Genomic DNA, 13,147 nt, shown 5'->3' with positions numbered 1-13,147 from the left:
ATTCCTCCGTGTTTTTCAAGATTAGAGTAGCAAACTTGGAGTTACCAACCTCCTCTTGAATGTGAGAACATTTTTATTCAGCATTCAGACAGAAGACTCCTTGATTTAAAGCCAGTCTGAACAGGCAAGCTATGAATGTATCCTTTGCGTGAGAGATGAGAAAATTTTTTCATCATGGGTCACACTGGTCTCAAAATACAAATCAATCATGAGCTACAGGAACCCCAGAGCACTTAACTTGGATATTTTAAAAAGAAAATAAAAAACAACAGGCTCATCTATTTTACAGTAAGGGAAGATGAATGAAACAAATAACCAAAATGCTCCTTTACACATTGTATTTCACTTCCACATCATGGTCGACTGAGGAGAAGTCAGAGGTTGGGACAAAGGAGGAATAGAATACAAAGCCCGCGCGCCTAGAGCCCCTGCTCCGCGACAAGAGAAGCCACCGCAATGAGAAGCCCGCACACCACAACGAAGAGTAGCCCCCGCTCGCCGCAACCAGAGAAAGCCCGTGCGCAGCAACAAAGACCCAACGCAGCCAAAAATATAAACAAACAAATTAATTAATTTTAAAAAGAGGAGGGATCTGTGGATGTATTAAGCTACACAAAGCTGGAATCAGGAGAAGGTCATAGGGGGTGTCTGAAAAGGGGTGACTTTAAGAAAAAGGAGTAAAGTGGTCATCAGCATGGTCAGTGGGTGAGGCCACAATGGAAACAGGCATTCCCACTCCAGTTCTGTCCAGTGTGGCACTGCTGCCCAGCGAGACCCAAGTAAGACCCGACGACCAGTTCACAGATGCCCAAGACCCCATATCAGTTTGGGTCCTGGCAAAGAACAGATGGTACATTCAAACTGGGATAACTGGACGAAAGTTTAATAAAGAGACTATTTATAAGGCTATGCTCTGGATGTAGGGAAACTACAAAGAACAGTACTGGGAGCGAGTAACAGTGGAGCTGCACTGCTAGCCCAGGCCCGAAGGCGTGAGGGACAGGTGGTGGCTCCCAGGACGGAGAGGGTGAGAGTCCTGCTGCCAGACAGGATGGGGGGGGTCTAGACTCCCCAACATCCCTGTCCTCCCTCCCTCTGATTCCTGCCAATGCTCCCACTGGCCAAACCCTACTGGAGGCCAGAGGGAAGCCAGTCCCCTGGGGCAGGCCAGACAGCTCCAACTCTGGGACACAGAGCAAACTGGAGAAAGTTACAAGTGGGTCTGGAGGTGCACCCCAAGCTGTCCTGCACTGAGGCCCGGTGGCGGGGGGGGGCAAAGTGGAGCAAATTTTGATACCTCGCTTGGGCTGGTGGCTGACATCACCTACCAAATTTGCGCAATAAAAAATGGAAATGGCACACCCTGTTATCAGGAAAACAGGAAGGCTCCTGTGCAAACATTTCTATTTAATCCCTAAAATCAAAACATCTCCTCTCTCCTCATCTGAGGTCCTCTTAGTCCCCAGAGACGCGACATCCTGCCGAGAACAGGGAAATTGCCGCCTCTAGCTGGGGAAGGAAGGGCTCTCGCAGTGATGCCTGAAAGTAGGCGGGAGGACCTGTTTTTATTTCCCCTTCATTGCCGATGAGGGTATTGGTGTTTGCCAAGGTAAGGAAGGGATAAGAGGCTGGGTGGAGGCTTCCATCTCTCAGTAGAAAAAACCCAACTCCCACATCCGCGGCAGCCCCCTTCCGTTCTGAATCATCTCCCCCTTTTCTTCTTGGACTTGGCCGATTCTGATTCCCAGTGACGTGTCTCTTCCCCTATTGTGGCCCCTCCTGTTTTATGCAGGTAATGGCTTTCCCAGTATGTTTTTTGTTTTTTTGTTTTTTGCGGTACGCGGGCCTCTCACTGTTGTGGCCTCTCCCGTTGTGGAGCACGGGCTCTGGGCATGCAGGCTCAGCGGCCATGGCTCACGGACCCAGCCGCTCCGCGGCATGTGGGATCTTCCCGGACCGGGGCACGAACCCGCGTCCCCTGCATCGGCAGGCGGACTCTCAACCACTGCGCCACCAGGGAAGCCCCCCAGTATGTTTTGAAGTTCCCCGTGGTACTTCGGACTTTTTGAAAAGGATGAAGCAAGCAAACACATGGAAAAGCAGACAAGCACTGTGAAGGAAGGGTACTCGGCAGGCGCTCTCATGCCAGCGGGGGACGGCGAGCTCCCAGCATGCGTGTACCGAATGGACCGGTCCGTACACTGTCCCTGCAGTCCACGTCCACTCGGCCACTGTTCAGCAGCAGCCTGAGCAGGGCCAAGTTGCCCCTCCTCGCTGCCCAGAACGCCGCGTTGGCAAGTGGGGTTTCCTTCTGCAGAAGCAAAACAAAACGGAATCTTAAAATCGATCTTCATTAACACGACCGCTTCCACGCAGGTACGCACTACCATTCAAAAGGGAGACCTTCCAGATGTGTCTGATCATTTGAAAGAGTGCTCCTCCGGCAACAGGTGATTGTCGTGTACTTGCTTGTTTATGGGATGCAGATACCCGAGCCATGGGGCTGTGATGAAGAGCCGTGTTGTTGATTACACAGCACTATTAATACCCTATTTCCCACCAATGTCCTCACTTTCCTGCCTCTGTTCACAGTTTCCTTTTTGTTTGAAATGAATTTTCCCCCATCCTTCACGGCCAAGGTTCTGCTTAAAGGTTATTTCCTCCCTGAAGTGTTCCCAAATCTCTCTTTGCCTCTAAGCAGAGGGAAATCTCTCCCAATTCTGAGTTTACAGGTATCTTTTCTGTGACCTCAATACTTTCTACCTGGTTCCAGCTGCCTGGGTAAATGCCTCACTTTCCCTCCACCAAATTTTCTCTGTTTCAGCTGGAACTTGACAGAGGTTTCTGCTGAGAACAAGGAACTCTGGGCAGAAAATGTTGCTGTGAGTCCTTTAAGAAAAAGGAGTAAAGTGGTAATCAACATGGTCAGTGGGTGAGGCCACAGTGAAAACGGGCATTCCCACTCCAGTTATGTCCAGTGGATCCTTCACTCCACTCCTGGGTTATTTTAAAGTTGCTAAGTTAACGTTGGAACAACTACAGAAGGAACAGAGCTGGAGAACAGGTCTCCTGAATCAGAGCTGCAGAGTTGACTGTAGTACCACCACCTTCTCTAAAACAGATCAATTTGAATTTGCAGAGAACAGTCCCTGGTGGGGGTGAGGGACAGACAGAACCAGACAGCTCAGGGTTTCCACCCCAGCCCTGGGCAACGGACTTGGCCCCGCTGAGGCCTGGGTTCCTCTTGCTCAGATGGAGATCACATTACCCGCCTTGAAGTTTATGGTAAAAATTAAATGATGCAGGTTAATTGGCTAATACGGTGCCCAGCACATCATACATGCTTACAAATACTAGTTTCTTTCCTTCTGTCCACTTTCTTTCCAAAGTTAGAATCAACAGGCACAGTTGAACTCAGAGTATTGGTACTAATAAAGAATTCTGCTGGTCTCAGGAAATTTTCTAGTATTCAAATTGTTGAACAAAAACACTTTTTGGGGTGGGCTCAAAGCACATATCTGCCCCAGAGGGTCTTTTATGCAATACGTCTTCTAAGTGTATGTATAAGGTATTACATACAATAGCTAACTCACCGATGCTAAGTTGAAAACACCAACAATTTCCGCTGCTCCACAGAACCATCACAAGTGAAGGTCCAGTGGCAGCAGAGCGGTGGCCGCACCTGTGGGTGTGAGGATTTAATTTCAGGAGCTCTTCAGCACATACACAACTTACTGTTCCTGTGCATTCTTCGACAAGAGCGTGGCAAAGTGGGGAGTGATAAGCAGATTACAAACATACTTGGAATGCTTTCCTGGCTCACTTAGGAGGAAACAGATCACCTTAAATTCCAGGTGAATAATTTGCTTCCCCTGAAGGTGTAAGCTTTACTGTCCCAGGAGTTTTCACACCCAGTGTCTGTGGTTTTTGCACCAGGCTGGGTCTGATGTTACAGTTGTTAGTAAGTGGGTGAAGCAATGGCAAGGCTGGTTTGACTTATATAATAAATCATGAAACAATGCCCCTTTAATAGAGAGATTGCACAAGGCCAAGATGAAGTTTGGGAGAGTGAATCAGGAAGACAATTTAATACGCACCATGGAACAGCTCTGTTGGCTTTTCTGGAAACATGAAACCTTGAGAGTCATAAAGTGTAAATCATTTTCAGTGATTTTGTTGTTTCACTTTAACCCCAAATACCTTTCAAAAAACCATTCGCAAACCACAAACTTCTATTGCCATGACAAGCTCTCCAGCCAGGAGCCTCTCCTGCCTTTGGGATGGCCTCGGGGATTCCTCTCCTGCACGGGCTACACATCCTGGTTTCCTACAAGGTTCTAGAAACTGAGCTTTGGGAAAAGGTGTAAATCCTTCTTTTTTCCCTCAAGAGCTTGATATACTGGGAGGTGGAGGCATGATAGAGTAGTTGATTTGGGGTGAGAGAGAGCTGAGTTCAAGTCCTGGCCCTGCTACTTCCCGGTTCTGGGACCTTGGGCAGGTTATTTAATTTCTCTCTGCCCTAGGAAAGTGAGAATGATATTAATAGTGGTAGTATAGTCAGTATCCTTGGGGGATTGGACCCCCTGCGGATACTGAACTCTGTGGATGCTCAAGTCTCTTATATAAATCGGCACAGTATTTGCATATAACCTATGTATCTCCTCCCACGTACTTTAAATCATCTCGAGATTACCTGTGATAGCTTACACATGTAAATGCTATGTAAATAGTTGCCAGTGCAGGTCAAATTCAAGTTCTGCTTTTGGGAACTTTCTGGAATTTTTTTTTTTTTTTTTTTTTTTTTTTGCGGTACGCGGGCCTCTCACTGCTGTGGCCTCTCCCGTTGCGGAGCACAGGCTCTGGACGCGCAGGCTCAGCGGCCATGGCTCATGGGCCCAGCCGCTCCGCGGCATGTGGGATCTTCCCGGACCGGGGCACGAACCCGCGTTCCCTGCATCGGCAGGCGGACGCTCAGCCACTGCGCCACCAGGGAAGCCCCTGGAATTTTTTTTCTGAATACTTTTGATCTGTGGTTGAATAGGCAGATGTGGAACCTGCAGACACGGAGGGTCAACTGTACCTCTGTCGTGGGCTGTTAGAGGATAAATGAAGTAATACATGCAAATGCACTTTGACAGCAAACGCTCAAGAGATGCGAGCTCTAGATGCACAGTCCTCACAGCCCTTTAAAAGACTTGTCCAGGAGAATTCACTTGCTTGGTTGCTGGCATGTGCTCAGGAGAGTGGCAATGGCCAGGGGCTAGGACTAGAGGTACCAGTCAACCTTGATCTGTGCTCCAATGGCTTTATGGGCCAGTAGGAAACGAGCATCCCAGGCATGCAGAGTGCTGATGCAATGACATGGGGGCATCCTGGGAACCGTCACTAGCTCAGAAGGGCTGGAGTGAAGGACGTTGGGGGGAGAGAGGGCAGGAGATGCTGGAGGGCAGGTAGTCAGTGCTATGTGATGGAGCTTGGCCTTCATCCGGTGGGTACTAGGGAGTCAAGGAAGGTGGGGAGAGACCACCAGTTTTGCATTTTAGAAGGTCCCCGTGGCAGCCTCAGGAAGAATGGACTGAGGACTGGAGCCAGACCGAGATTAGTGTCTACAAGGTTAGGAGACACTGTACAGACAGGGAAGAGATGGTGAGCTGAGGCTACGATCGTTGGGACAGCAGGATGAGACAGACGGGGGAAATTTCAAGGAGCTAAACCGAGTAGTCTCGGTGTATGACTGTCTGTGCAGGAGCGGAGGGAGAGAAGGAGCCTGGTGGATGTGGTGCCACTCATGGAAGTCGGACGCTCCGGTTGAAAGGCAGATTATGGGGGAAAGTGATGAGTTCAGCTTTGCACATGCCGAGTTTCAGATGCCTATGGGGCATCTAAGTGGAAATGTCTAGCAAAGCAATGCGTAAGTTCTCCTATCACACTGCGGCCAACCCATTTTACTGGAGTGCAGGAGTCCTGAGCTAATACTTACCAAGTGCTTATTCCGAACCAGTGGCACATCCTCTTCAGACTAGCTCATCTAAGGCTCATCTCAGCTCAGGGAAGTGGGTGCATTATTATCCCACTGCTCAGGTGACGTAAGTGAGAAGCGAGAAGCAACAAGGCAGGCTTCAGCCCCAGGCAGTCTGGTGCTTGAGGCTGGGCTTTCAGTCATCCTATCGTCCTGCCTCCTGCGGAATTCTCCTCCAGAGACAGCAAGGAACAGGCAGTGTGGACCCCAGTGACCTCCTTCCTACCCTCATTCCAAGTCCTCTTCTGCCAAGATGGAAAGTCCACCGACCTTCTTTCTCTTTGAGGTCTACAGACCACATTGCCTGGTGAACTTCCAAACCTCCTCTGGGTACAATCTGCACATAATCATAAAATGCTGTTTACATAGGGCAGCCCTTTAAGTCTTTAAAGGAGCTGATGCACGTGAAAATGCTTCACACAAATCTTAAGGCACTTCGCCAATCGTGTGATTACTATTTAACCTCTTCCTTGGTTTTTTGGGTCTCTGCAAGCAGGCTGTTGGCTGTGACATTGTCATCACAGCAGTGACAACCTATGTTGGGTTCTTGCTCTGTATCAGGCAGTGTGCCGAGTACTCTCACTGTTCTAACGCTTTTAATTCCCAGAAAAACCCCATGAGGTAGGTGTTACTGTTCCCATTTTTAAGATGAGGAAACTGAGGCACAGAAGTGACTTACGTAAGGTCATCCAGCTAGGAAGTAACGGGATTCAAACCCAAGTCTGTTTGGGTCCAGAGTTTGAGATCCTATATCTCATCCGCTGTGAGAAAACCTGAGTATAACCTTCCACATATGCTGTCTTCCCTTCTCTTTTTCCCCCCTATTTACTGCCAGAATTTTGGCTCACACAGTGGTCATTAGCACACTACCAGAAATTAAATACAGGAAGGAAGGGGAGAGAAACACAGAAGGGAAGTTGTTACTTGTACAGAACTGGAATTCTGATTAAAAGCTAAGAGGGGGTAGAGATCTAAACTACTCGTTTAAAAAAGGGTTAAGAATAATGTGGATTTCATTTGTATAATTAATCTAATCAAGAGAACATTAGCTTTGTTCAACGATGAATTTCTCTGATGTTCGAAGCCACATTAAACAGGGGGATAAGGAGGGTTGAGAGACCACGGGCAGGAGGAGGTTTTTGATATGTCACCATTCCACTTCCTGCTAAATGGCTGAAATTTACAGAATTGCTTAATAAACGTGAACTGAGAATTAACCCTGTGTTGTAAGTATCATTACACTTCTGTAAGCGATAGGAAACCTAAGAGCAAAAAGTAAGTGATTTATTCACCCAGGCATTCTGCCTAAGAGGTAGGCCTGTATAACACTGGCGTTTCCAAACTCAGAACTCAAGACCACGTTTAAAGTCTGTTTGACACATATATGTTCCGAATAGGCCAATCGATAGAGGTAGAAAGTAGTTTAGCAGTTTTCTGAAACAAGGATGTTTGGAGGAATACAGTCATGCTAAGAGGTATATAGTTTCTTTTGGGGTGATTAAAATATTCTAGAATTGATTGTGCTAATGGCTGTACAACTCTGTGAATATGCTAAAAACCACTGAAACGAACACTTTAGCGGGGGTGAACTATATGGTATGTGATCTGTATTTCAATAAAGCTGTTAAAAAAATACATGGCTTGTTAATTTATTCTCCTGTGGCTCATCCAAAAAATTTCAGATGATTGATGAACTGGAGTTGATTTTGAGATAATTACATACCTTCAGAACACAGATGGAACATACAAGTTCCTGTACGTCTGGCCAAGACATGAACAATTTCCATCACCAAGATGAAGCCTGGAATTGAGATGCTTTATCCTCTTGGGTAAGACAGGCTCAAGAAAGACCTAGGTATTATCCTTTATCTAGTGATGATTCCCCTGGGATGGTGACCTCCCTCATTGGGTTAGGGTCTAACCCCAAATTGTGCCAGACTTTTGGCAACCTCAGCCTGGAGAAATAGCTGTTATAAAGACAAAAGTTAATGTACTGAAATCCACGAGCTTCATTCCACAAAAAGACTCAGACCTGCACTTTGAGTTTGCTTTTACTTTAAAAACAATTCCAACAAACATGTATCTCTTTTCCCAACCAGAACAAATTGGGAGTTGCCAAGGGTGAAACAGGAAGTTTACTGGAGAGGCAAAGCGCTACCAGCAAGAAGGGACTGCTGACAGCATAATGGACAAAGGATAAAAAAGGGTGTCCACATGGTTCAGAAGCAAATAGCCCTACAAGTGGTGACTCAGTCATCGAGAAGAAGCGAAATTGTGGTTTCTAACGCTCTGTTGATCCTCCCACAGACTCAGCCAACAATGCTGGGTCTTTTCAATGCAGGCCTTGGAGATCCAGGGCCTCGGGGCTACAAGCCTTTCAGCTGCCGATGAAAATGAAACAGTTAATCTATGGCTCCAAAATCAAAGTTAAACGAAAACATCATTCAGTATGTACGAAATGTAACATGTGGTCAAACTTTACTAATTGCTAAAATTGGTATTCATAAAATACCGCTGACACATGTACATAATCGGCAGGGCTGATTTTCTCACTAGACAAGAACTACTGAATTGCAGAAAAATCCTGGACAAATGTAAATTAAATGTTATTTGTTGCTAAATAAGTTAAAAAGCAATAGCATACAAAGCCTTCCAAAAATGTACAATAAAAGTGCTTGTGGGATCTTAGTTCCCCAAACAGGGATTGAACCTGGGCCCCTGGCAGTGAAAGTGCTGAGTCCAAACCACTGGACTCAGTCCAAATTCCCTGGCCAGGGAATTCCCAAAAGTTGCTATTCTCATTGTGGGCTGAGGGTACATTTTAATATGTTTGGTATGATATGAGCTGGGGCTAGTGCAGGGTTAGTCACCGGCCTGTGACTCTGCTCCCCTCCCCCACTCCCCCTCAAGCCTTCCCTCTGTGCCTTTTGGAACTCCTCCACTTGCTGGAAAATCAACCATCTTTCTCCTTCACTTAGCACCGAGCTTCCTCTGCCTCCCTGGTGGAGGCTGGGCCTGCTCTCACCCCAGCCCTAGGGTGAGGAAGCCTGACCTGGCTTCCAGACACTGCCCTTCTCACCAGGTGTACATCTCTGCTGCTTCAAGACTCAGGCCATCCTACCTTCTCATCCTCTGCCTCACCTCAAGGTAGTTGTCGCCTCCTGACATTTTCTTCACTGAAAATGAACATTTTCTTCACTGGAAATGTTGGCACCTTCCTTTCTGCCCACCCCAAATTCTGACCGCATCCTGGCCTTCACTGTATAACACATCAATATCTCTGCCCCTCCCACCTCCTGAGAACTTCAGCACTCAGCTCAATCACCCCCTCCATGTGCAAGCCTTCTCAGCACTCCCTGTTGTCATCTTAAAATACTTTTTTATTGAGATATAATGTACATACTATAAAATTCATCCTTTTAAAGCATATAATTCAGTGGTTTTTAGTTTAATCTCAAGGTTTCACAACCATCACCACTATTCCAGAACATTTTCATCAACCAGGAGAAACCTCGTACCTATTAACAATCACTCCCCATCACCCCCTTCTTCCCCCAGTCCCTGGCAACCACTAAGTTACTTTCTGTCTCTATGGATTTGCCTATTCTGGACATTTTGTATAAATGGAACCATGTAATACATGGCCTTCTGTGTCTGGCTTTTTGCACTTAACATAATGTTTTCAAGGTCTATGCATGTTGCTAGGTATGAGTGCTTCATTCCTTTCGTTGGTTGTATGATATTCCATTATATGGATATACCATGTTATGGACTGAATGACTGTGTCCTCCCCCCTCCAAGTTACTATGTTGAATTCCTAACCCTCATTGTGATGATATTTGGAGGTGGGGCATTTGGAGATAATTAGGTTTAGATTAGGTCCTGAGGGTGGAGCCCCCATCGTGGGGTTAGTGCCCTTACAAGAAAAGGAAGACATTAGAGCTCCTTCTCTCCCCTTTCTGAGGAGATAGCCAGAAGGTGGCTGTTTGCAAGGTAGGAAGAGGGTTCTCACCAGACACTGAACCTGCCAACAGCTTGATTGTGGACTTCCCAGCCTCCAGCACTGTGAGATATAAATTCCTGACATATGTTTTCATTTCTTGTGCATATACACCTAGAAGCAGAATTGTTGGGTCATATGGTAGCTCTATGTTTAACTTTTTGAAGGATGACTAGACTGTTTTCTATTATGGCTGCATCATTTTATATTCCTACCAGTAATGTATGAGGGTTCCAAATTCTCCACATCCTTGCCAACACTTGTCATTGTCTGCCTTGTTGACTGTAATCATCCTAATGGGTGTGAAGTGGTATCTCATTGTGGTTTTGATTTGCATTTCCCTGTTGGCTAATGATGTAAAATATCCTTTCAGTGGCTTATTGGCCGTTTGTATATCTCCTTGGGAGAAATGTCTATTCAGATCCTTTGACCATTTTAAAATTGGGTTGTCTTGTTTATTGTTGAGATGTCTATTATCATTTAAAGATGCTGAAGTCTCTACCATTTTAAAGCAAACAAACCCTTGGCCAAGTCTGGAATTCCTGCTGCAGCCACCGTTCCCGCAGAATTTTTTGAGAGAGTTCTCTCCACTTGTGGTTTCCACCCACTCTCTTTTCAAGCTATTACAATCTGGCTTCTGAACTCAACATTGCATTAAAACTGCTCTCAGCAAGGTCACCAGAGCCTGTTTTGTTACAAAATTCAAGAGGCACTTTTCGATTCTAAGCTTGTTTGATTTCTCTGTGGTATTTAACTCTGCAGCCCTCTCTGCCTTTGTGGAAAGACTACAGATTCTTGGCTTAATGATAGCACACGCTTCTGATTCTTCTCATACACTTCTGTCTGCTCCTCCATTTTCTCAATGGGTTTCCTTTATTCTGCTCATTCTTAAAATCTTGAGCTTCTTTAAGATTTTGTCCTCAGTCCTCTTTTTTATTTTTTAATAAATTTTATTTATTTATTTATTTATTTTGGCTGCATTGGGTCTTGGTTGCTGCGTGTTGGCTTTCTCTAGTTGTGGCGAGCGGGGGCTACTCTTCGTCGCGTTGCGCGGACTTCTCATTGCAGTGGCTTCTCTTGTTGCGGAGCACGGGCTCTAGGCTCGCGGGCTTCAGTGGTTGTGGCACGCGGCCTCTGGAGCACAGGCTCCGTAGTTGTGGCACACGGGCTTAGCTGCTCCATGGCATGTGTGATCTTCCCTGACCAGGGATCGAACCTGTGTACCCTGCATTGGCAGGTGGATTCTTAACCACTGCGCCACCAGGGAAGCCCAGTCCTCTTATTTTCTACCTTTACGTGATCTCACTGGGCAATCACATTCATCCCCAAGGGTTCAATGACCACTTAACACTGCTCACTCCTAAATCTCATCTCTATCTCCTGCCTAGACTACTCTCCTGGGCTCCCGGTTTGTACATCTGTCTAACCAACATCTCTACTTGGACTCTTATCCATCCTTAAACTTGACATGTCCCACCCCAAACATTTTATCTTTACTCCTCTGGCCTTCCCTAACTCAGTGAATAACATCAATTACCGAATTCTGCTGATTAAAAAAAAATTTTGTCACACATTTGTCTGCTTCCTCCCATCCTCAAAACCTGTGCCCTAGCCTGGTACCATTTAACAAGATGACCCCAGCATCATCCTGACTGGTCTCCCAGCTCCATTCTCTTCTCCAAACCGTAGCCAGAGATCTTTCTAACATGCAAATCTCACCGTGTCATTCCTCTGCTTACACGAGCTACTGTAAGAGGTGGGATTACACTGGCTTTGGAGCCAGACACACCAGGGTTTCAATCTGAACACCATTCACACACTGGCTGCACGGCTGTGGGAGGAGTTATTTAACTTCTCCATGTTTTAGTTTTCTTATTTGGAAAAAAAAAAGTCGGGGGCACCAAAGTACCATCTCGTGGGTCCTCCTGAGGATTCAGAAGATGCTCCATGATGCCCTTGGTTCAGAGTCGGGCACATTTTATGTGCTCAATACATCTTAACTACTATTTTTATTAAAACCTTCAATAGAGGCATATCAGTGACCTCATTTTCATCCTAAAATGTGGGTGTTAAATGAAATGACTTTAATAACCTCTTTGGACACTGAAGTCTGGTAATCAATCGCAGCTCCACTCTGCGCTCGTCACTCAGCTTCAGGGTCAAAAAAAAGTCCTGTGGGTAGAAGGCAGCAGTGGTGCGGCTGGCGTTCGGGAACGCGGACGCAGGATCGGGCATCGGTGCCGCAGCCCTGGTCCCCGCGAGGGGCGGCCGCACAGGAGCGCAGACCCAGGGCTTCTTCCCCGCCCCCCCGCCCGGACTGTTACCCCGGCGACAGTGCTCGCCGCCCCTGCGCCCCGCGGCCGGGCTCACCGCACCTGCAGCCAGAAGTACTGAAAGCCTTTCGGGCAAACACCGCACCCCTAGACCACAAACCGCAGGAGCCATCCAGGCCCGGTCGCTCCCTCCCGTCCCCCGCCAGCCCCGCCGGAACGGCGGCCACCCCTCCCTGCGGGCCCGCGGCGGCTCCGGGCGGACGGGTGGGTGCGGGCCCCGCCGCCGCAGGTCTGCCGCCCGCCCGGCGCTCCCTCCCGGAGCCCGCGGCGCTCACCTTGAACGACATCCTGCACATGTCCGCGGCCGCCCCGCCGGGACCGGTGCGCTTCCGGCCCGGACGCCCGGCCCAGCCCTCCCCCGCTCACCCGCCGCCTTCCGCAGAGGGGCGGCCTTCCCGGCGCCGCGCGCTCTCGCCGCAGCAGACGGCGCCGGGGCGGGGGGAGAGAAGAGGGGAAGGAGGAGGGGCGGGGGGCTGACACGCGACCGCCCTCCGCGTACCTACCACACACACTCCCAACTCCGCATGCACTGTGCACACTCTACACACACACAGGTTCGTACATCCACCACTGCACGCTCACAACCTCACATCACTCTTCACACATCCAGGCTCACTCTCTCCCACTCCATCCCACTCCAAACTGTACACCTCACACTGTGCACACTTTCCAGGTTACACACACTCAACCCTAGCCCCACGTTTTAAACCTACTTGATACTCCGTGACAAAGTTGATTTAAGCTAACTGCATTCATTCACAGGAGAAATAAGCATATTAATGATTCAAAAGTTGG

At 47.8% G+C, this 13,147-nt stretch overlaps 1 protein-coding gene across 1 annotated transcript in view; it reads right to left on the bottom strand.

Annotated features, from left to right (window-relative positions):
- ANKRD29 (ankyrin repeat domain 29) overlaps positions 1 to 12,751 on the bottom strand; it is a 44,919-nt gene extending 32,168 nt beyond the window's left edge. Inside the window, 2 exon segments of the mRNA XM_032602944.1 lie at positions 2,201 to 2,311; positions 12,628 to 12,751. Of these exon segments, the coding sequence (XP_032458835.1) occupies positions 2,201 to 2,311; positions 12,628 to 12,648 (132 nt within the window). The 5' untranslated portion in view covers positions 12,649 to 12,751.
- Positions 12,752 to 13,147: the final 396 nt, after the last annotated feature.

This window comes from Phocoena sinus, chromosome 14, assembly GCF_008692025.1.
Source record: "Phocoena sinus isolate mPhoSin1 chromosome 14, mPhoSin1.pri, whole genome shotgun sequence".
Taxonomy (NCBI): domain Eukaryota; kingdom Metazoa; phylum Chordata; class Mammalia; order Artiodactyla; family Phocoenidae; genus Phocoena; species Phocoena sinus.
Note: the sequence above shows the minus strand (reverse complement) of the source record. Positions and strands in the feature narration are given on the sequence as shown.